This window comes from Pelobates fuscus, chromosome 8 (genome assembly GCF_036172605.1).
Source record: "Pelobates fuscus isolate aPelFus1 chromosome 8, aPelFus1.pri, whole genome shotgun sequence".
In the NCBI taxonomy this organism is placed as follows: domain Eukaryota; kingdom Metazoa; phylum Chordata; class Amphibia; order Anura; family Pelobatidae; genus Pelobates; species Pelobates fuscus.
Window position 1 is genome coordinate 146,717,595 of NC_086324.1, and position 25,107 is coordinate 146,742,701.

Here is a 25,107-nt window from a genome sequence, read left to right on the forward strand (position 1 = left end):
AAAATTAGATGTCCCTGATATTTTAGTGCTGCATTAATTCACTGTAAATGAAAATTCAAGATTTAACATATGCTTTAGCTTTAGGTGTAAATTAAATTGAGACCAGAAGAAGACAACTTTAATCTCTTCAGTGCCTAATGGTTACAATTCCCATGATAATTACCGGGCAATGGAAGAGCAAGATTGCCTATTCTATATTTAGTAAAATAATGAAACAACCTAAATAATTAAATCACCTGTTCTTTTTGACACATGCTAGGGTCCCAAAGTTCTTCAATGTTCTTCAAGAGTCCTAGCAAGTAAGTGTAGTCCATGGGCTGGACCTGGTGGTGCTTGCTAAAAGCTTGCCATTTTCTACAAAACACAAAATAAAGAAATATGTTACACAAACACAAATTATTTCAGTATTGAGTTCTGTTTAGTTCTGTAAAGCCTTACAGAAATTGTACCATTCCTGATTTCACTGCCTTCTCACATGGTTCTCTGAACATGTTTACTGGACGGACATTTTGTTTTAAGGTAAATCATTTTATCTATACTGTATCAGCTTGTCTCTGGAAATCATCAAAAATCTTACAGCTCGCTACTCCTACAGTTAAAAAGAAATGTAAACTTTTAATTGTAACTATATTATTTTTAGCTAGTTTTCAAGTATGGTCTCGTTGCTGGAAAAAAACTGCCATCGAGCTACCACAGTTGGAGGAAACAAGGGAGAAGATACACTGCTGACTGGTTTGATAGAGCATGTACTGCTCTTAAAAAATGTAAGTACATTTCCTTTTACTTACGCAAAGTGGCTATTGTTATAAACAGAGAGCACTATATTCTCTTTTCTCTCTTTGTACTATATATCTACTACAATGTGGATAACTTAAGAAAATCGTTTACAGATTTATTTGTGAGCTGGGATTATACCGCTCCAAGCATTTTCTAAGAGCTGTTTGGAAGATCTTGTTTTGTGCTTTACACGAGAGCTAAACAATAGCTCCTTCCTTGTGAGTGCATTTTGAATAATTTTTTTGTTCTATTTTGGGTTATACAATATCACACTATTGTTTATTGTCTTTACAAGACTTCCCTGAACCTGTGAGGACACCAAACTGCTCCTCCAAATATTTTTCCTCACTAAGAATCTTTTCTACACCACAAAGACTATTTTTTGGGATTATACTTTACTATTTTCATATAAATCATAAATATATATTTATTGTCAAAAAGTGTGAATTGTACATTAGATATTATCATTTAGCTATACACATACTGTCATCTGGCGCAACCGTTTTTTTCTTCATTCTACTGCAGTTGGAGCACTAACCTATGAGACAGCTAACTGGCCACATAAGCCGTAGACATAAGGCATATAGGTAAAAGATAGACAACATGGAAAACAGGGAGGATTTAAAGTCAATACAACTTTTTGATGACATTTTATTGAAGCTTCAACCCTAAATTGAATAATTTCTTTAATACTAATTCTTAAAGTTTCTGATAGAACTTCAATATCTACAGTACAGAATATTCACTCTGCATTGAAAAGTAAACAATAAAATTAGATAAATATACAGTTACCCACATTGTACTGAGATGTCTTTTAATGGCTAATGTCTAAATTGTCTAATTGTAAAATCGGGGTGGCCTTTAAGGCAGATCATGAGCCACGAACGCATCTACAGAAATTAGAAGAAAATATTCATTTTTGGAAAACTTCTGATTCTCAAGCAAAATAGTTTTACAAGAAATAAAACTCATCTTCTGTTTAGCCAAGAGCTCTAAAAGCCCTTTAGGTGTATAAAGTACACCGATCAATAGATATCATGCTTGCTACGAAGCCGGATTAGATGGTTATTCCGGCTATCTATTCTATAACAGCTCAGCACATAAATCAATGGCCTCTGACATTTCCCTTTGTACAATTTAGATGTCTACAAAGACATCCTGAATAGTTTGATGCAGGTACTTTGAAGAAAAATAAGATGTACTGCTTTTACGTAAAAATAAAAAAAAACATTTATATAATACAGGCCACGACAAAACAACTATAAGCATTACTCCAATTAAAAAACAGTGTGTTAATAGTGATGTCGCGAACATGAAATTTTCCGTTAACGAACGGCGAACACGAACTTCCGCAAATGTTCGCGAACGGGCGAACCGGGCGAACCGCCATAGACTTTAATAGGCAGGCAAATTTTAAAACCCACAGGGACTCTTTCTGGCCACAATAGTGATGGAAAAGTTGTTTCAAGGGGACTAACACCTGGACTGTGGCATGCCGGAGGGGGATCCATGGCAAAACTCCGATGGAAAATTACATAGTTGATGCAGAGTCTGGTTTTAATCCATAAATGGCTTAAATCACCTAACATTCCTAAATTGTTTGGAATAAAGTGCTTTAAAAAATCAGGTATGATGTTGTATCGTAAATAATATATATATACAAGCAAAAAAAGGCGCTAAGTGATATAAGTAATAATATGACTACTTTCAAATCAGTGAAACACTATGTATAACTAAAAAGCTGCACCTCAAAGTGAAAAATAGCTCAAAATCACTGAACATACAATAGAAAAACGAATAAGGTGCGCTGTACCTTTAAAAATATATAAATAATTAGTGCATAAATAGTTTAAAGTGCAAGTGCAATGTGCAACACGTGAGGGTAACTTCAGTATGGATAAAACACACTTACAAATAGCAGCTGGAACATATAATTCAGTATGCCCTCAGGGTAATATATAAAACAAACACAGAAAGAAAAAATCATAGGGTAATATGCAATACCAGAGATAAAAGACTAGGATATATAGGAGTAACACTCACAATGGTAGAGCAGTGAAAGTCTGCTCTAACTTGAATGGCATGAGTCCTCTTTTCTCAGGACTCAGAGACCTTTAGGATCCATACAGCAGCAGATTCAACCTTTTAAAATAGGTTTATTGATAGACGTATGTATAAATCAAAATTCAAAGTGATATGCCTCTTACAGCCCGTACAGGAGATGTCCCCAAAATTAAAAGCAGTCTCAGGAAACACAGTCCACACTTGCCGGTTTTCCTGCTCGATCGCCGCATACACAATACTTCCGGGTTTCGGAGAAATCACGTGGTAACGTCGTGCGTGATGACGCGTTTCGCCCAATCGGCTTCCTCAGATCACGTTCTGGGTACTGCTGCCATATCGTTCTTATAACAGCCTCTATGGGCGTGTTTTGTTTAAAAGTCAATTTTTATTGGATATTGTTTAAAACCTACTAATGGATCAAATCAGTTTAAAGTCCGATCTTTAAAAGGGTATATCACCTAAACATCGTTATCAAATGTAGAAAAAAATCCTTTTTTATACAAAACCTCATGCATCTTATACACAGCTCTACTAAACAAATATTAAAAACACAAATCATATGTTCTTCTATTTTGAAAACATATTCAAATATATTAATACATAACTATAAAAATGTATAAAAATAAATAACCATATATGGTTATATAAATATTCTGGGCAACATTATACCAGTTTTACTAGCTCATTAAAATATAAATATATTAGGTATATGTGTTCTGGAGATGATAGAACCCAGTATACAGACTGACACCCTACCTTAGAAAGAGAAATAAAACATTTAATATACAATCTTAATACCAAAAAACCTATGTATACAAGCGTCTATAAAAGATTATAAAAAATTAAACAGGTCAAATTCAATATTAAGACCTTTTGGTTCTAAAGTGCTTAATTTGTGGACCCATTTCATCTCTTCCCTACCTATGTGTTGTATATGGTCTCCTCCACGCCATGATTTTTTCACTTCTTGTATCCCTACAAAGGTTAGTCCACTTGGATCTTTATTGTGACACCTTTTAAAATGTGCGGAGACACTGTGTAGTTCAAATCCCTTACGTATGTTATTAATGTGTTCATAGATTCTCTTATGTAGTGGGCGTATCGTTCTACCTACATATTGTAGCCCGCATGGACATATTAGTAGATAAATTATGTTCTTACTAAAGCACGTAATAAAATCCTTAATACTGAATTCATAGTCCGAATGTTTACTCTTAAATTTATTGATGCCTTTGAGGGTCCTATTTTTACTGCACTTACATCCTACACATGTTCCACATGAATAAAAACCTTTTTTATTAGTTGTTAAAAACGTGTCTAGCCTTTCCTTTTTAGGATGATGTTGTATCGATCAGGTAGTGTAAAGGTTACGCCCGCTTCACAGTGACAGACCAAACTCCCCATTTAACGCACCGCAAACAACCGCAAACAGTCCATTTGCACAACCGCAAACTCCCCATTTGCACATGGTTGGATACCAAGCTAGCCATGTCCCGTTCCTTGTCCTCACTGATGTCATTGAAGGTCTCTTCCTCCACCCAGCCACGTACAACACCAAGGGTCCCCGAAAGGTGACAACAAGCCCCCTGTATTTTTTTTTTAAATGCACACTACTGTTACACCAGATATGAGTTGCACTGGTGTGACACTGTGCCCTGGCAGGCCCTGAAACGCACACGTGTGAAGGAAACTGACTGCTATTATTTCACAGTCAAATTTCTAGTTTTTTTTTTAATGTACACTACTGTTACACCAGATATGAGTTGCACTGGTGTGACACTGTGCCCTGGCCGGCCATGAAACGCACACGTGTGAAGGAAACTGACTGCTATTATATTACAGTCAAAAAAGTTTTTGTTTTTTTTTAAATGCAAGCTATTGTGACACCAGATATGAGTGGTGGTACTGGGACCACCTTAAAAATATTGGATATCGCTAAAAATCATGATCACTATATACTAGACATGTGCAATTCGTTTCGGTCCGAATTAAAATTCTGCCGAATTTCAGATAATTCGGAAATTCGGGTGCTTCCGAATGTCCGAATAGTTGAATTGCCGAAGTGCAGAAGTGCCAAATTGCTGAAGTCCCGAAGTGCCGAAATGACTAAATTTCCGAAGTGTAGTAGTGCCGAAGTGCCGAATTGCTGAAGTGCCGAAGTTCCGAAGTTGCCGAAATTCCGAGGTGTCAAAGTGCCGAAGTTCCGAAGCACAGTATTGCCCAGGTACGAATATACTTACCCAGTGAAAGAAGAAGAATGTTACAGGATTCAGCTGTAAGCATTTGCAACATTTACAACAATCAAGTAACACACATTCATATAAAATGTAAGTTACTAAGCTAGACAGTGTAATGACAGGAATTAATAAGTAGATAACTCCCTAATTCCCATGGTATTAGGGAGCTATCTACTAAAAGTCTGAAAGACCTAAATTGGTCTTTCAGCCAAATTTACTAATACTAAGTAAAAATTACTTAGTATTAGTAAATTATGCCCCTACGCGCTATAGTAGGGTAGGGGCATGTCTGTTAAACAGTGAGCAGTCTGTGGCTGTTAAAAAAAGGGTCCCCCCTCCCTGAGCGTGTGGGGGCCCTAAAGTAAAAAAAAAAGGGGGGAGGACCTATTTTCCTCCCCACCGGTCCGCACCCCTGAGCGGCGGGTGGGGGCCCTAAAGTAATAAAAAGGGGGGAGGACCTATTTTCCTCCCCACCGGCCCCCACCCCTGAGCGGTGGGTGGGGGCCCTAAACAAGAATAAGGGGGGGGACCTAATGTCCTCCCCCCTGGCCCCCACCCCTAAGCGGTGGGTGGGGGCCCTAAATACAAATTGGGGCGGGACCTAATGTCCTCCCCCTGGCCCCCACCACTGAGCGGTGGGTGGGGGCCCTAAACAAAAGTAACGGGGGGAGGACCTAATGTCCTCCCCCCTGGCCCCTACCCCTGAGCGGTGGGTGGGGGCCCTAAACACAAATTGGGGGGGACCTAATGTCCTCCCCCCTGGCCCACACCCCTGAGCGGTGGGTGGGGGCCCTAAAAAAAAGTAAGGGGGGAGGACCTAATGTCCTTCCACCTGGCCCCCACCCCTGAGCGGTGGGTGGGGGCCCTAAACACAAATTGGGGGGACCTAATGTCCTCCCCCCTGGCCCCCACCCCTGAGCGGTGGGTGGGGGCCCTAAACACAAATTGGGGGGGACCTAATGTCCTCCCCCCTGGCCCACACCCCTGAGCGGTGGGTGGGGGCCCTAAAAAAAAGTAAGGGGGGAGGACCTAATGTCCTTCCACCTGGCCCCCACCCCTGAGTGGTGGGTGGGGGCCCTAAACACAAATTGGGGGGACCTAATGTCCTCCCCCTGGCCCCCACCCCTGAGCGGCGGGTGGGGGCCCTAAGTACATATTTGGATTTTTATTTGGCCTTTTTTTGGGCTGAAAAAAGAAGATTTTAGAAGAAAGAAAACATTGAATGGTAAGTGTATTTTTATTTTTAAAGGTACTTAGTTAAATGGTCCCCCCTCATTAGGAGTTAGGTAGGAGTAGGTAGGAGTTTATTTTGGGGGAGGGGGTGACTAGGGGTTTGGGGACCCCTAGTCACCTGGGGGGAGGGGGGTTAAATTTTCATTTAGGGCCCCCACCCACCGCTCAGGGGTGGGGGCCAGGTGGGAGGACAATAGGTCCCCCCATTTGTATTTAGGACCCCCACCCGCCGCTCAGGGGTGGGGGCCAGGGGGGAGGACATTAGGTCCCCCCCCCATTTGTATTTAGGGCCCCCACCTGCCGCTCAGGGGTGGGGGCCAGGGGGGAGGACCATAGGTCCCCCCCCTTATTTTTGTTTAGTGCCCCCACCCACTGCTCAGGGGTGGGGGCCAGGGGGGAAGACAATAGGTCCCCCCCCTTATTCTTATTTAGGGCCCCCACCCACCGCTCAGGGGTGGGGGCCAGGGGGGAGGAAATTAGGTCCCCCCTTATTCTTGTTTAGGGCCCCCACCCACCGCTCAGGGGTGGGGGCCAGGGGGGAGGACATTAGGTGTCCCCCCCTTATTCTTGTTAAGGGCCCCCACCCACCGCTCAGGGGTGGGGGCCAGGAGGGAGGACATTAGGTCCCACCCCCCAATTTATATTTAGGGCCCCCACCGCCGCTCAGGGGTGGGGGCCGGTGGGGAGGACAATAGGTTCTCCCCCCCTTTTTTACTTTAGGGCCCCCACCCGCTCAGGGAGGGGGGATCCTTTTTTATTTTTATTTTTATTTTTTTTAACAGTGAGCAGCCACAGGCTGCTCACTGTTTAATAGACGTGCCCCTACTCGCGGTATTGCGAGTAGGGGCACAATTTACTAATACTAAGTAATTTTTACTTAGTATTAGTAAATTTGTCTGAAAGACCAATTTAGGTCTTTGAGCTTTTTGGTAGATAACTCCCTAATACCGTGGGAATTAGGGAGTTATCTAATAAGCAGCTGCAACAAAAGTCCCGAAAAGTCCGGAAATGCGGGAGGGATAATGTATAATAAACACAGGTTACTGGCTATGGGAGGATAATGTATAATAAACACAGGTTACTGGCTATGGGGGGGATAATGTATAATAAGCACAGGTTACTGGCTAGGGGAGGATAATGTATAATAAACACAGGTTACTGGCTATGGGAGGGATAATGTATAATAAACACAGGTTACTGGCTATGGAGGGATAATGTATAATAAAAACAGGTTACTGGCTATGGGAGGATAATGTATAATAATCACAGGTTACTGGCTATGGGAGGGATAATGTATAATAAAAACAGGTTACTGGCTATGGGGAGGATACTGTATAATAAACACAGGTTACTGGCTATGGGGGGATAATGTATAATAAACACAGGTTACTGGTTGTGGGGGGATAATGTATAATAAACACAGGTTACTGGCTATGGGGGAGATAATGTATAATAAGCACAGGTTACTGGCTATGGGGGGATAATGTATAATAAACACTGGTTACTGGCTATGGGGTGATAATGTATAATAAACACAGGTTACTGGTTGTGGGGGGATAATGTATAATAAACACAGGTTACTGGTTGTGGGGGGATAATGTATAATAAACACAGGTTACTGGCTATGGGGGGGATAATGTATAATAAACACAGGTTACTGGTTATGGGAGGATAAGGTATAATAAACACAGGTTACTGGCTATGGGGGGATAATGTATAATAAACACAGGTTACTGGCTATGGGGGATAATGTATAATAAACACAGGCTACTGGCTATGGAGGATAATGTATAATAAACAAAAAATAAAATAATACAAAAAAAATGAATGCAGCTTCAGAATTAATCTAAATTGTATGCTGTCTAGTAGGTGGGAGGGTCTGGGTGGGAGGGTCTGCTGCTGATTGGCTGGAATGTGTCTGCTGACTGTGAGGTACAGGGTCAAAGTTTACTCAATGATGACGAATAGGGGGCGGACCGAACATTGCATATGTTCGCCGTCCGTGGCGAACGCGAACACGCTATGTTCGCCGGAAACTATTCGCCAGCGAACCTTTCGGGACATCACTATGTGTTAATAAAACACTGTGTTTGGTTAGAGTAAACCTGCCTCTTTACTTTACATTTGTTCCAGCGACAAGGGTAAACTCTCCCATGGTACTGCTCATCCTCAACTAACGTAATTCCTTCTCGCTGTAAGGGGAGGGATGTTGTGGAGGGCTTGGGATACACAAGAGCGGCTGTCCCACCACTGGATGGCTCTCACAAGCATGCTGTGTGTACAGACGTCTGATATGCACAGAATTGACATTGGCCAAGCTGGAACTCTTTTTGGAACTCTGGCTAATTTCGCCCCAATGATGCTGCCAGATGTAAAGTTACACTTCAGGCAGCAAATGGGGTATGTGCAGCATTTCATAGCTGCACATTCAAATTTCAAGCACCATGACCTGACCACTTCAAAGTACTGAATAGGTTGTGGTGCATGATGTAACCGTTTAAGCAATTACAATTAACCAGATCCATTATGTTACTTAGCTTGAGTGCATGGAATCCTTGTCTCCTTGAAGGAAGGACATCTGTATATGTCCTTCTTTCTGTCTTGCAACGAAACTCCAGTGGAAGTTTTAAAGGTTGCAGATCAACTTTAAAAGATGGACACAAGCTAGACTATTCCAATTATTTTATCTGTCTCCTTGACATTTTATATTGCAAATTTCAGAGTGGATTTAACATACAAATTCCAAAGAGCTGAATGCGCTGAGGGATTCACATGTACAAATATTGACATGTAGATTCAGACCAACGTGAGGGATTTAAATTAGATTAGACAGATAGAAATAAAGACTACAACAGAAGGACGGTGTAAGGAGAGTAGGTTTATGATGGGCTAGGACACAGGATTCTAAATTTTAAATTAACTCATTCATGATTCAGATCTTTCATGGTATCATTAGATTTGTCTAACCCAGGGGCGGACTGACCGGTCGGGCACTTTGGACATGGTCCGAGGGCCCGGCCGGGAGGGGGGCCCGCCATCAGGGGGCCCGGCCGCCCCTTTAAATGCTGCAGCCACCAGAGCGCTCTCTTAAGAGCCTCAGGCGGCTGCAGCTTCTCACCTCACCTCCCCTGTGCGTGGTCGAGCTGCTGTGCGGTACGCGGTGCCCGGCTGGAGTGATAGGAAGGTGCTCAGTGTGCACCTTCCTGTCAGTCCGGCCGGGTACAGGAAACAGAAACTCCTGTTCCACGCGGAACAGGAGTTTCTGTTTCCTGTACCCGGCCGGACTGACAGGAAGGTGCACACTCTTCCTATCACTCCGGCCGGGCACCGCGGACCGGATAGCAGCTCGGCCACACTACAGGGGAGGGGGTAAAAAGAGAGAGGGAGGGGAGGGGGGGTTAAAAGAGAGAGGGGGGTTAAAAGAGAGAAGAGGGGGGGGTTAAAAGAGAGGGGGGTTTAAAAGAGAGGGGGGGTTAAAAGAGAGAGGGAGGGTTAAAAGAGAGAGGGGGGTTAAAAGAGAGAGGGGGGGTTTAAAAGAGAGGGGGGTTAAAAGAGAGAGGGAGGGGGGGTTAAAAGAGAGAGGGAGGGTTAAAAGAGAGAGGGGGGTTAAAAGAGAGAGGGAGGGTTAAAAGAGAGAGGGAGGGGGGTAAGAAGATGGGAGAGTAAGAAGAGAGGGGGGAGTAAGAAGGGGTAAGAAGAGGGGGAGTAAAAAGAGGAAGGGGGAGGGGCTAATAAGAGGGGGGAGGGGCTAAGAAGAGGGAGGAGTAAGAAGAGGTGGGAGTAAGAAGAGGGGGAGAGTAAGAAGGGGGAGTAAGAAGAGGGGGAGGGGGGAGTAAGAAGAGGGGGAGAGTAAGAAGGGGGGTAAGAAGAAAGTGAAGGGGGTAAGAAGAGGGTGGGAGTAAGAAGGGGGTAAGAAGAGAGGGAGGGGGTAAGAAGAGGGGGAGGGGGGAGTAAGAGGAGGGCAATTGCCCCCTCCCCTGTCCGCAGGCACCGTGCGGGCAGCCGGCAGGGGAGGGAGGAAGAGAGGACCCGGGAGCTCAGCCTGCAGCTCCTCTGGGTCCTTCTTGCGCGAGCACAGATCGTTGCCGCGGTTACCACGGCAACGTTACGGCTCTTGCAAGAGTAAACTCTAGCCCTGGAGCTACGGGCTAGAGTTCACTCTCAACACTGTGACCACCAGGTATTCCTGGTGGTCGCAGTGGTGAGAGTGAACTCTAGCCCCATAAACACACTGCCCCCACACACCATACACATTCACACACTGCCCCCCATACACACACACTGCCCCCACACACACCATACACATTTACACACATTGCCTCACACACACACATACACTGCCCACCCATACACACACAGCCCCCCATACTAACATTGCCACACACATACACAGCCCCCTCGTACACACATTGCCCCACACACCCTACACATTCACACACTACACCCCCTCACACACACTGCACCCCTCACACATTGCACCACTGCTCCTATACCCTACTACAGCCTCATATCCCAGCAGACCCCAGGTAAGTTGTCAAACTGTTCTTAAACGGTTTGACTACTTACTCTGGGAGGGGGGCCCGGCCCTCCTGGCACCATAACCACTACACAGAGCAGTAGTGGTTATTGTGCATGGATTATTTCTTTAAATAATCTACAAGTGCCCCAGTAGCCAGCAAGCCAGCCAGCCCACAGGCCAGCCAGCCAGCCAGCCAGCCCACAGGCTGGCCAGTAGCCAGCCAGCCAGCCCACAGGCCACCAGTTAGGCTTAAAGCCAGCAAACACACAGCCTGCCAACCGCAGCCAGCAAGCCACAGCCTGCCAGCCAGCAAGCCACAGCCAGCAAGCCAACAGCCTGCCAGCCGCAGCCAGCAAGCCCACAGCCTGCCGGCAGTAGCCAGCAAGCCCACAGCCTGCCAGCAAGCCCACAGCCTGCCAGCTGCAGCCAGTAAGCCCACAGCCTTCCAGCAAGCCCACAGACTGCCACCCAGCAACAGTAATTAAGGTAAGAGGAGCCAACTTGGCCTAGGTATCAGCGAGCTATGTTGTGTTGCTATATTGTGAATAGGAACCAGAGTGTTGGAGAGACCCCCCTCCAGTCCCCATTAGACTCCATTGTAGTCTCTAATGGGACCTGGAGGAAATTCTTTCTAACACACTCTCTAAAGGACACTGAGATAGCCTCTGCTAGAATGCTCCCCCCCTCCATGGCCCATTAGCCCTCAATTGTAGTCTCTACTGGGGCCTGAAATCGACTGTTTCCAGCAGGGACACTGAGATGGCCTCTGTTAGAAAGACCCCCTTCCAAGCCTATTAGACTCCATTGTAGTCTCTAATAGGGCCTGGAGGGGATTCTTTCTAACACACTCTCTAAAGGACACTGAGATAGCCTCTGCTAGAATGCTCCCCCCCTCCATGGCCCATTAGCCCTCAATTGTAGTCTCTACTGGGGCCTCGAAGGGATTATTGCACTTTTGTTCCTTGTGTCTAAAGATTGTGTAGGGTGTGGCTGGAGGCAGTGCATGGAGGCGGGACATGGGTGGCACTTGCTGCGGAGTATGGGTGGGGCCTGTAAGGGGGCCCTTGATTTATTTTGCCCGGGGGCCCTGAGGGTTCTCAGTCCGCCCCTGTTCTAACCATTTATCCTGTAAAAATACAGATACAAAGAAGAGGGAGAGAATGAGCGAGAAATAGGTTTGCAAGGGAAAGAACGGGAGAAGAGAGGGATAGAGAGAGAATAGAGGGAGAGAAAAGTGGAGGAAAGAGACAAAGATATAGGAAATGACAAGAAAGAAATAAGATGGGAAAAAATAGCAGGAAATATAATTAAAAGATAGAGGAAAAGAGTGTAAACTAATAAGGAAATTCATGTTTTTTTCTTCATTTTTATATCCTTTAACATTCACATATTGTAATGGGTCTTACATTTGAAAAGAATTTAGGTTCAGTACGATAGTTTTGGATACGTTTTTCAAATGATTTAATATTTTTGAATACATTTTAAAAATGATTTTTTAAAAACATATTTTAATTTAGTGAGATATATAATATATTTTTTAGATATATTGATATATTTTTTTTATATATGATATATTTTAATATTTAAAAAAAAATCAGTTTAAAAGTTTATTCACGCGGCCTACAAGCATGGTCAGTGTGGGGGAGGTGGCCGATCCCCCGATGCTACACATGGAATCAGGGCCCTCATCCCCCACCCCCCCTATGGACCGGCAGGTGTTATCCCAGTCTCCACATTGGTGCTAGCCTGCTGTCCTTTGCAGGAACCGGCAATTCCAGACGTGTGGCCTTACTGCGACCAGCAACCTAAGATGGCCACCGAGGTGAAGCCACCACCTCACCACACTCCTGAGGCCTGGGCCTCACATGGGGTATGACTATCCAGAGCCATGGACTGTATCCGGTCTCAATGAGGTATGTATGTACAGGACTTGGGTTTGCACCGCAATCAGGTCAGCATACACGACATGTTAGGCATTGGCTAATTAACCTGTTTAGCCCCTAATGCTTTTCGTACCTCAGTTTAGCCAGCTCTTTATATTATACTGCTCTTAAGGCAATACTGTCTATAAGTTAGTTTCATATGACACATAATACTGCGGCTGACACACGGTGGTACTACTCCTAGTTCTCACTCATTGGTGCTGTTATAATTTTGTATGATATGTATGTTTCCAAAGTAGCACTGTCTTTCACTCGGGTTTATACTTAACTTGATCTTTCATCTTGTCTAAGCTTTTTACTACTTTAAAAATAAAAATGTGCAGGTTGCTTGTCTTGAAATCTGAAATCTACTCTCTTTTCCTGATATTCTGTCAAGTCTACCAAACTGATGTAACTTTCCATGCACAACTAAAATAAAAAATTATTAAAAAAAATAAAAAATAAAATAAAAAAGTTTATCCACAAATATTAAATCTTTCAAAAAGCTTACTTTTTTTATTATTAAATTGGGGTCTAAATTAGATTAGAACAGCTTTGTTTCAATCCTCAGGGTCCCAGGTGATGTATCTATTTGCAGTTAAGTGCAATACATGAATTATAGGCACACACAGCCCAGAGGGATAGAAGCATGCACAAAGTGATAACACATTAATGACAAATATAAGATGCAATGCCCGTGTACGCTTTCAACACCTAGCTCAGATAGCGGAATTTCTTAATGCATGTTTTAGTACAATTCTTGGACTTTTTTTACTGCAGTAATTTAGTGTTAATGGGTGCTTTTTTTTTTATTCTTCAGCATTATCCCCAATATTCTCAGATTCACTATCCCCAAGGAAAGCTGCGAAATAAAGACGGGAGAATATTTTTGTTTCATGTGTGTTCATTCAAAGTCTTATTTTGTTGGCTCTGGTAGTATGAGCAAAAATGTGAATCGGGCTGACAAAATATTCAGCATTTCGGCAAGTGGCTGAATAAGCGTGATGTACCCCTAAATTGTCTGACAAATCACTATATCTCAGAATAGGTAAAATGTATGGGATGGTTTAATGTTATGGGTTAGGTAGGAGTTGATTGTATTATGGGGTAGGAGGTGAATCTATTACGGGATAGGGTAATGTGGCGGGTGCTGAGGATGATATGATTATGCTATATGATATTGTGAGTGGGCTGGGGCATCAACATAACAGAAGGCAAATCCCCTATTATCATTCATTTCAATATACTCACATGGCGGCCTGTTGTAGGTTAGAAAGATCTGTCTGCATACTATGGTGGGACATTAAAGTGAAAGCATGCTTGCTGAGTTCTCCCTTCCAGCTCCAAGTTTCAACCTAAAATACAACATTGTATTTTATGAACATTAAAAGTAATAAAAAGCTAGAATATAATTTAAAGGCATCGTTTGGAATTCTATAGAGGTAATGTGCTTAAAAATGTGTTATATAGGATTCCATGGCTATACCACATTTATGACTCTTATGTCAATATAAAGTTTTCCTACGGGACCTTAAGTGGCATTTACATTTTACACATATTTGTCATTAGGTCTTAGAATGATTAAGATCAACATTATTCTGGTGTTGAACATCAAACAATTGTAATTTTCGGATCCTTCCACTTAGGAGATTCCTGAGAGCTTAGCTGAGTGAATTCCTGCATTCCTTCGGCACTTGGGAATTTCGGAATTTCTGAACTAAGGCACTTGGGAATTTCAGAATTTTGGGACTTCGGCACTTCGGGACTTCTCTTGCAGCCACTTAGTAGATAATTCCATAATTCCCACTGTATTAGGGAGTTATCTACCAAAAGGCTTAAAAAACCTAAATTAGTCTTTCAGCCAAATTTACTAATACTAAGTAAAAATTATTTAGTATTAGTAAATTTTGCCCCTACTCGCTATACCGCGAGTAGGGGCATGTCTATTAAACAGTGAGCAGCCAGCCAATCAGAGTGCTCTGTGTCATTTTACACAGCGTGGGAAAGTTCTTTGGAATTTTCTCACGCTGTGTAATTAGACTCAAAACTCTCTGATTGAAGCCTAATTGCAGGGCGGGGCAAGGCTTTATAGATCTCAGTCTGCGCGGAGCCCTTATGGGTCAAGATGGATTTTTTTTTTGCGCTCTGTTTTTGTTTTGTTTTTTATTGCGACAATCATGGATTTTTATTTGGCCTTTTTTGGGGCTGAAAAAAGAAGATTTTAGAAAAAAGAAGATTTTAGAAAAAAGAAGACATCAAATGGTAAGTTTTATTTATTTTTTATTACAGGTACTTAGTTAATGGTGCCCCCTCATTATTTTTAGGGTGAGGGGGGTAGGTAGGGGTTAATTTTTTGGGGGAGGTTAGTGACTAGGGGCTTGGGGACCCCTAGTCACCTGGGGGGTTTTAATTTTTTTAAATATTTATTTAGGGCCTCCCCCTGGCCCCCACCCACCGCTCAGGGGTAGGGGCCGGGGGGGAGGACAATATGTTCCCCCTCCTTATTGGTATTTAGGGCCCCCAACCACCGTGCAGGGTTGGTAGCCAGGGGGAGGACAATAGGTCCCCCTTATGCTAATTTAGGGGCCCCACCCACCGCTCAGGGGTGGGGGCCGGGGGGAGGACAATAGGTCCCCCCATTGTTTTACTTTAGGGCACCTAAAATACTTTAGGACAATAGGTCCCCCCATTATTTTACTTTAGGGCCCCCACCCGCCGCTCAGGGGTGGGGGCCCGGTGGGGAGGACGGAGGACAATAGGCCCCCCTTATTCTAAGTTAGGGCCCCCACCCACCGCTCATGGGTGGGGGCCAGGGGGAGGACATTAGGTCCCCCTCATTATTTTACTTTAGGGCCCCCACCCGCCGCTCAGGGGTGGGAGGACAATAGGCCCAGCCTTATTCTAATTTAGGGCCCCCATCCACTGCTCCTGGGTGGGGGCTAGGGGGAGGACAATAGGCCCCCCATTATTTTACTTTAGGGCCCCCACTCGTCGCTCAGGGGTTGGGGGCCGGAGGGGAGCCCCCCTTATTTTACTTTAGGGCCCCCACCCGCCGTTCATGGATGGGGCCCGGGGGGGGGGCAATAGGTCCTCCCTCGTGCGGCATGGGTGGGGGCTCGGGAGGGGGGACGTGTTTTTTTTTTTACAGTGAGCAGCCTAAGGCTGCTCACTGTTTACTAGCCCTATTCGCGGTATAGCGAGTAGGGGCATAATTTACTAATACTAAGTAATCTTTACTTATTATTAGTAAATTTGGCTGAAACACCAATTTAGGTCTTTCAGACTTTTAGTAGATAGCTCCCTAACACGGTGGGAATTTATCTACTTATTCATTCCTGTCATTCCATTGACTGGCTAAGTAACTTACATTTTATATAAATGTGTTATTCGATTGTTGTAAGTGTTGCAAGAGCTTACAGCTGATTCTTGGCTATGCTTGTCTTTTTATTTAAACTTGTATACAGTGTAACATTCTTCATTCTTCCACTGGGTAAGTATATTAGTACTTAGGCAATACTTTGCTTCGGAAGTACCCGAATGTCCGAATTGTCCTAAATTCTTCCGAATTCATATTTAGACCGAAACGAATTACACATGTCAAGTGTTTTTAAAGACTATTGCATTCTGTGAGGTTTGAAATGTATGTTTAGTGAATGAGTGATTGCGCTGGATCTTGTATGTTGTGTGAATTGACCCCAGCAGCACCTTATAATGTATGCATGTTCAGGTGAGTGCAGTTGGTTTGGTTTTATATATATATATATTATGTATCAAAGTATCGATGGGATTGGAGAAGGGAAATATGGTTAAAATGTCTTTGTATATGGGCTGTTTTTTGTTGCCACTTTCCGGGAATTCAGATCTGCACTAGCAGATCATGATAATGATTAATGCATAGACCTCCTAACGGCATTTGTTAGTCAGTTCTTGAACGTCACAACTTGATAAACATCAGGATGAATAACAAAATATCTTACCTTTGCTAGCTGGTGTTCGTACTGAAGCAGCTGGCTGAGCAGATTTTCATGAATCACAGAACCAGATGCTTTCTTGCTTAAGACTGTGTCCCTCTGAAACAAAATATATTCAATTTGTATTTATATACAAAGCAATTTGTCCTAATACTCAGTAAATTAAATTACAAATGAGAATTATTATTATTTTTATTTTTTTTGATCATGGTTAAATGATTTTCTACGAGTTAAGATTTCATATCTTAAGGTCTGACTTTTAGAAGGAGAGATAAATAAGGATGAAAAAGATTGTGATCAGAGGAAAGCAAACTGCAGATTGTTTATATTTAAATTCCCCAAGATGCAGATAAATACACATTTTCTCTCAAATCAGCTAAGAGGAACGATCAACAAAACCCGGCTCCACTTATTACGAACACACAGAGTGCTCCTTTCCTGGGGTGATTTATAATTATTTCATTATCTTACCCAGGTCTCAGCTATTTAGATTTCACTGTCTATTCCTGAAACGATGACCATTAATATACCATGAACAGAATAGACGCGCATGGCGGCAACCATTGTTTCAAAAATTTAATTTAGTTCAGAACCTCCGACACTCGTTTATTTGATGGTTCAGCTCATCAGAATAAATATTCATGAAAAATATTCGGGAAACTATTAGGACGAACAAAAAAGGGTATGAAAATGGGCTAATGAGTTTACTGCAAAATCTAGACATAATATAAATATTATATATATTTTATATATATAATTTTTTTTTAAGTAGTACACTGATTGGAGCATTATCCTGGCATTTGGTTCACAGATCAAGTGAAAAAAGTAACAAAAAAGAGGGAAAAAGAGGAGCATAAAAAAAAATTCAAATAAAAGAAAAAAATCTACATTTATATGTTACGTATAACTATATATAAATATAAAATGTATAACTAGATATATATTTTTATTACTGCTTCTTATTTATTTCCCTCTATTGGTAACTTCTTACATATCCATTGCGTGATTTGTTTTGAGGCTCAACATTTGTGAATTAATATGATCACCCTATCTGCCCAAAATTTGGACAAATTGCATTTCAGACCAAAACAAATCTCCAAGTCTAATGTGGACCTTATAATACTCACCTGATTTGTAATTAGTTTGATTATAAGGTGACAGTCCCCTTGAACCCTCGAGGAACTTGTTCTAGGCTCCAACTTGAACCATTTATCTGCACCCCCAACCGGGATTTCCTGTAATTACAAAAGGTGGTGGCAACATTATTACATTATATTGTCTGTAATCAATAATGATCAGTATAATGTTGTAATAAACTGGAATTAATAGATTGTATCAGAACATGGTATTAACACATTACCATCCGTAGCCTTTTGTCTTTATACTTATCTTTTACCATTTTTTCCCTAAGTTGCTAAGCAAATGGACTTTGTTGGTGGAAAACCTTATATCTCCTTTATTCTGCAGGTTCTATAGCTAGAACATGCATATCAACTAATAACCCATTGCTCTTAAACCATATAATATGATAATTACATTTAGGATTAACTAGATAAGCATATTTAGACGTGTTTATTGAAGTATTAAAGTTACTGCATATATAATGAAGTTTTGGTACTAGCTGTCCCTTGTTTTCCATAAGGATCCCAACTACAGTTGGTCTATTGGAACCTTTGGAAAAAAGCTCCACAGGAAGACACACTGGTCTGGTAAGAAGATGAGGTTAGAGAATGCCCCATACACTTTAACAATAAGAAGAATTTGGTTCTGGTGATTTTTACTCAATTTCATTTAGAAAATACCTGGGGTATCTTAGACACAGTCTAGATCAGCAATGGTGAACCCTTACAACTCAGGTCTTTGAGAACAACCTTTGCTCTGACTTCTGTTTTGAAAATTGGGGTAAATATGATTCACAGAAAAAGGGGTTAAGACATAAAAAAGGTCAAAACAATGATCCAAGGAGGGACTTGTTCCAAGACTACTATTCTGAGGTCGTGAAATAATATTGTCCTAGTTTGTTGCAAAATTGGAATTGGAAATTTCTTTGAACTGTGTTTTTTTGCCTTCTTTTGCATCGACAGCAAAAAACAGATGTGAGAAAATCTGAACTTGATGGATGTATGCCTCTTTTCAGCCTATGTAACAATGGGTAAGAGTGGCAATAGGGGTGTTAAGAGGCGTAGAGGTACAACAATGTGCGTAACGATGCCAGTTGGAAAAAACTTGGAACTAAAACGTAGGAGCACGTACATACTAAAGAATAGCAATTTATCCTCAAACAAAAGTAAATCACATTGAAGCAGAGGTAATTAACGTTTTCCTGTTTACTTACATTAATGGCAATATTAAGACATCCTAAAAAATCATCTGCATTGTCCTCGGCGGACCCAGCAGTCCCATTTGCTCTGGCCGATTTTACGATTTGTTTGAAGTATCTGTGTAAAGAGCTCAAAAGGATGAGTTGGTAGTCCACGCATCCGTTTATAGTCAAGTAGATGCAAGCATAAAGGGTGCGGGGGGACAGTGGATAATCACAACAAAAGGGCATGGGCTCTGCAGATAAATGTCTGTTATCTCAATAGCTGCTTTTAACGACTAAACCAATTACAGTGATAATTACATATTGTGTAAGCAAAATCTTCAGTGAAATATCTTGCACGAAAAGCCATTTTGCCTCTGAACAAAACAGTGTTGACTATAAAATCCATGTAATAAATATAAAAGAATGGTAACAATAAAAAAATAATTGTATTAGCAGTGCAAAATGTTTTATTCGAATATAAATTTTGTTAAAATATTTTTTTTATATACGTTTTTTTTGTTATATGCACTGTGAAATCATAGCATGGAACCTTTAAATAATTAGTATAATAGCACTGTCACTTTAAGAAATGTATATACCGGTAATTACAGAAAGAATACTAGTATTCTAAGCGTTCCACCTTTTATATATATTTTATCCTTTAAATGTTATTTATACCCTAATAAATGTTACACTTACTTTTTAATCGACTTTTTCTAAATATTCGCTTACCTAACTTAAAAAAATCAAAGGCTGAGTCAATTAATAGGGGGAAATTACCTGTAACCATGAGGAATGAATGGATACCACCACGTGTATAAAATACACATTTAGTTCAAGCCTTTGTTCTTTAAAAGCACACTGTAGGCACCCAGACCACTTCAGTTCATTAAAGTGGTCTAGTTGCAGTACCCCTGTCAGTTTAGCCCTGCAATGGTAATTATTGTAGTTATTGAGAAACTGCAATAATTATATTGCAGGGTTATTTCCACCTCTAGTGGTTGTCAACCAGACAGCCCCTAGGGGCGCTTCTGGGTCGTTAGGCGACCCTTGGTCGCCTATTTGAAGCTGGACTCCTCACACTATACATGAGGACATCCAGCGTCAGCTAAAACCCTATAGGGAAGCATTGTTGATTCCATGCTTTTTTATGGGGTTGTCCTAGCACACGGCGTGGATGAGCATTAGATCCGCAACGTCAAGGGTACTATAGTTCTAGGAATACAATTTTGTATTCCTTGCCTATAGTTTCCCATTCAGCAAGACGGACATATCACTTAAAGATCAGGTTAAAGATTACCTTTAGAACACCACTGAATAAAACTGGCCATGTGAATGCTGGTGTAAACTAGGTCTGTAGACCTCAGAAAGCTAAATATGTCAAAGTGACAATTATTTTCCATTTTACAAATAGGAAATGTTGTCATCTCTGAGCAATTGTATTATCAATATCATTTTCTTTCCCAACAAGCTTGCATAAATGCCTAAGACAGGTTCGGACTGGCCAATGGACAAGCCAGGCAAATGCCAGGTGGACCTTTATATGACAATATAAGACATAATATATGCATGTGAAATAATGTACTTCATACCTGACATTCCACACGTGCACAAGAATGTCATGCCCACAGCTAAAATGCATGAGGGAGACATAATCTATGTCATGGGCCATGGTTACACAAGAATGGCAGTGAGACAGGTAACATGGACATCGGAACAGCCTGAAGCTACCTTTGTGTTACTTATACAGAGAGAAAATGTTGTCAGAAATACTTCAAACTCCCTTTCCCATATCATGACTTTAAAACAAAATATTAAAATGAAAAGATTTCGTAAGTGGTGTATGCTCAAACACTACCAAGGTATGGCTCACTTTGGGGTTTCCTACAAAATGGCTAATAGTACAGCCAGATCACATCCTCTTTACCTCCTAGTACCATAAAAAGAGGCACTAGAGACAATTGCCTAATCTACATTAAATGATATTCAGCCTTGCTTGTGGAGATTTGTACCAAATCACCGAGAAGGCAAAACAATGTTAAAGGGGAACCATAACTGCTCAGGATTTTAACTATTACAGTTGTAATCAAAAATATTTAACAGTCATTGAAAATCAGGTTTATTGTCACAATTTACAGACTTTTAGCCGTTTGCAATGAACAAATCAAACAAAAGCAAGTGAAATAGCTCAACACAACAAATGCTTCAAGTGGTTTCCCCAAGTTCAACTGAAAATGCAACTTACAATGACTTCTCCAGTCTCAAAATTATTTGACCCCCTGAATAGAATCCCTCACAACAGCACAAATATGCAAAGCAGGTGTTGTCTCAAGCACACCTAATGCAACTAATTAAGGGCTTCATTAGTGGCACCAGGTATGCTTGAGCTGGAACACTTAACATATCTGAACTGGTTAGGAGTTTGTTGAGTGTCATGTTTGACTGCATGTTAGAAATATGGTCTAAAGAATAGTACACAACGTTAAGAGAAGAGATCATTGTCCTTCACAAACAAGAAACAGGATACAAAAAGATTGTGAAGGCACTGAATGTTCCTAGAGAAACTGTTGGAAGCATAGTTTGCAAATTTAAAGGTGAAGGAACAGTGGTTACACAACCTGGCATCATTGGACCTTCAAACAAGACAAGTATCCCAAGCATACCTCAAATTCCACCAAGGCTTGGTTGCAGAAGAAGTCCTGGAAAATTATACAGTAGCCATCACAGTCACCTGATTTGAACCCCATAGAAAATCTCTGGTGGGATTTTAAAGGTGGTTGCAACACGTAAACCCAAGAATATTACTGAACTGGAGGACATTGCTCATGAACAATGGGCTAGGATTTGCATCTTGCTTTCAGCAGGTTATAGCAGCAAAAGGGTGCTCTACTAAGTACTAAAGATGCTTGTCATGAAGGGGTTGAATAATTTTGAGACTGGAAAAGTCCTTATAAGTTGCATTTTCAGTTGAATTTAGGGAAACCGCTCAAAGCATTCATTGTCCTGAGATATTCCAGTTGCTTTTGTTTGACTTGTTCATGAAAGTCTGTACATTTTGACAATAACCTGATTTTCAATGGGGGTTGAATAATCTTGATGACAACTGTGTTTATTCATGCCTTATATTTTGCTTGTGAGGTCTGAAAGAAATAAAATTAGATACTGCATCATTTAGCTCTATTCTGGAACTGAGCACCTCCATCAGTAGTGATGGTTTCACTTTTAGACCAGATTCGCTATTCTGCAATATAGCATTATCTGAACATACGCAGCACACGAACATCTAATAAACACTTTTATAACAGATAGCATGGCAGAGCACTTGTGATAAAAAATAATTCTCCTGCCCTTTGTCATAAAATGTTTAAATCAAATATTTGCATCTCTGTTGGCACAAAGCTATGCATTTGTTTCAGAATGGATGTCCTGAGGATGAATTTCTTTAATGTTTAAATTTCTTCCAACATTCTCTAATGGCATTGATGAAAAATTCATTCTTGACACTTTGAAGCCTAATTGTCCACTGATTAGGTTTGACGTTTCTATAATCCCATAGCTGAATCTTAGTTGACTGTTTGGACATTGCAGCTTTCAAGTGTAACTTCGATTCTATAGAATATGGAAAATGCTTGTTTTTTTTTTTTTAACATATTCTTAAAATCAACTAAAAAATATTGTCATATGTGGCATCATATGTTAATATAGGCTACTTTGTGAAGTTGTATTCAACACAGCGATTTAGTTAGAAGAAATAACTGGTCCAGGCCACATACATCCAAAATGGCTCGCTAATGTGCACTTTAAGAGACATCATTATTGGGAAGTCCCAAATAGAAGACACTGAACATCATGTGGTCTTCAACCCAAGCACAGGTATGTAATTCCAACTTGACTTTCAACTAGATTTGTAAGGCCAATAATCTAAATGGTTGCAGATGTGTGCCAGGATTGCAAATATCAAATATTGAAGCAAATGGAATATTTTGAGGATTGGGGTCGTTGTCGAGATGGTGAGTAATAGGGAATTGTTGTTTACCTACAGGATATGCTTTAAACTATCTTACCCGATGCTTCTCAAGATCTATTGGTAGATTGTGCCCATAGAAGATAGGTCATTGTGGCTGTAGACCACTTACAATGAATGGATTTGACAAATGCATTATGGAATTGCTATATCAAGGATACCAATCAGTGTCCCATCTTACAACTGGACTGGAGAAGGGCCAATCTGGAAGAGATTCATTTTGATGTTAAAATGTTTACATTTGTTCTTGTTTCTACGTAGACATTGTGTGTTCTGTATTTTGTTAAATGTGATAAAATGTGTATTTACGTCTCCTGGAGGTTTGATCACATTTCCATTTATTACAATAATAATTTGGACACATATGTTGATACAGTTGTGTTTATTTTTCAGTGCTTTCTATTCTGTGTTTTCAAGGTTTGAATATTATCATTGAAACATTGTTATAAACCTTGTTGTTTTTGACACTTGAATCTTTTCTTTTTACTATTTTAACTAAATAAATGTTTACTGACGCATTAAAAATCAATTACAGAAATCCTTTATGTTCTTGTTAAGTTGTTTGTCTGAAGCATTATGCATCTGTGCCTTTTTTGGGCATTTGAAAATTATGTAAAATGTAAAATAAAAAAATGTAGTAATGTAATAAAAAAGAAAAAGGTAATACAAGTCTACATTTAAAGGGACACTTCAGCTTAATGAGGTTGTTCAGGTGAGAACTATAGCTCCCTGCAGCCTTTCTCATGTAAACACTGTATTTTCTGAGAAAATACAGTGTTTACATTGAAAGCTAGGAACACCTCCAGTTGCAGTCATTCAGAGTGAACCAGAGGGACTTCTGAGTTGATGGTGGTGTAATATGCCTCCATCCTCTCAAATCTGCTGTCAGCAGAGCACAGGGCACTGTGCACGAGCTTCCTGTCTCACAGAGGCTGTCAGCAGCAGCGCGTGGGAGTCGTCTGGAGCTGACAGGCTGAAGGCAGAAGGCAGGAGATCTCCTGACTTCAAACTGTAAGTACACTTATTTTAAAAATTTAGATTGTGTGTGAGTGAGAGACAGTGAGTGTGAGTGAGGCAGAGTGTGAGTGAGACTGTGAGTTAGACAGTGAGTGTGAGAGACTGTGAGTGAGACTGTGAGTGTGAGAGAGTGAGTGTGGGTTAGTGAGTGAGTGATTGTGAGTGTGGGTTGGTGAGTGAGTGATTGTGAGTGTGGGCGGGTGGCTGCACGTGGGTTAGTGAGTGAGTGATTGTGAGTGTGGGCGGGTGACTGAGTGTGGGTTGGTGAGTGAGTGATTGTGAGTGTGAGCGGGTGACTGAGTGTGGGTGAGTAAGTGATTGTGAGTGTGGGCGGTTGGCTGAGCGTGGGTGAGTGAGTAAGTGTAGGCGGGTGACTGAGTGTGGGTTGGTGAGTAAGTGATTGTGAGTGTGGGCAGGTGGGTGACTGAGTGTGGGTGAGTGAGTGAGTGATTGTGAGTCTGGGTGGGCGGCTGAGTGTGGGTTGGTGAGTGAGTGATTGTGAGCGGGTGACTGAGTGTGGGTTAGTGAGTGATTGTGAGTGTGGGTGGGTGGCTGAGCGTGGGTTAGTGAGTGAGTGAGTGATTGCGAGTGTGGGCGGATGACTGAGTGTGGGTTGGTGAGTGAGTGATTGTGAGTGTGAGCGGGTGACTGAGTGTGGGTGAGTGATTGTGAGTGTGGGCGGGTGGCTGAGTGTGGGTTGGTGAGTGAGTGATTGTGAGTGTGGCGGGTGGCTGAGTGTGGGTGGGCAGGTGACTGAGTGTGGGTGACTGAGTGTGGGTGACTGAGTGTATAGATAGAACTAGATAGATAGAGAACTAGATAGATAGATAAATAGATAGATAGATAGATATAGATAGATAGAAATAGATAGATAGAAAAAAGATAGATATAGATAGATAGATAGATAGAAAAACATAGATAGATAGAAATAGATAGATTGAAAAAGAGAGATAGAAATAGATAGATAGATAGAGATAGATAGATAGAACTAGATAGATTGAAATAGATATAAATAGATATAGATATAGATAGATATAA

General features: G+C 41.4%; 1 protein-coding gene across 1 annotated transcript in view; it reads right to left on the bottom strand.

Annotated features, from left to right (window-relative positions):
- BAIAP3 (BAI1 associated protein 3) overlaps positions 1 to 25,107 on the bottom strand; it is a 285,407-nt gene that overhangs the window by 82,333 nt on the left and 177,967 nt on the right. Inside the window, exons 11-15 of the mRNA XM_063430408.1 lie at positions 19,059 to 19,161; positions 17,851 to 17,958; positions 16,730 to 16,822; positions 14,004 to 14,107; positions 237 to 354 (exon numbers count right to left, since the gene is read on the bottom strand). Of these exons, the coding sequence (XP_063286478.1) occupies positions 237 to 354; positions 14,004 to 14,107; positions 16,730 to 16,822; positions 17,851 to 17,958; positions 19,059 to 19,161 (526 nt within the window). The remainder of the gene's footprint in view (positions 1 to 236; positions 355 to 14,003; positions 14,108 to 16,729; positions 16,823 to 17,850; positions 17,959 to 19,058; positions 19,162 to 25,107) is intronic.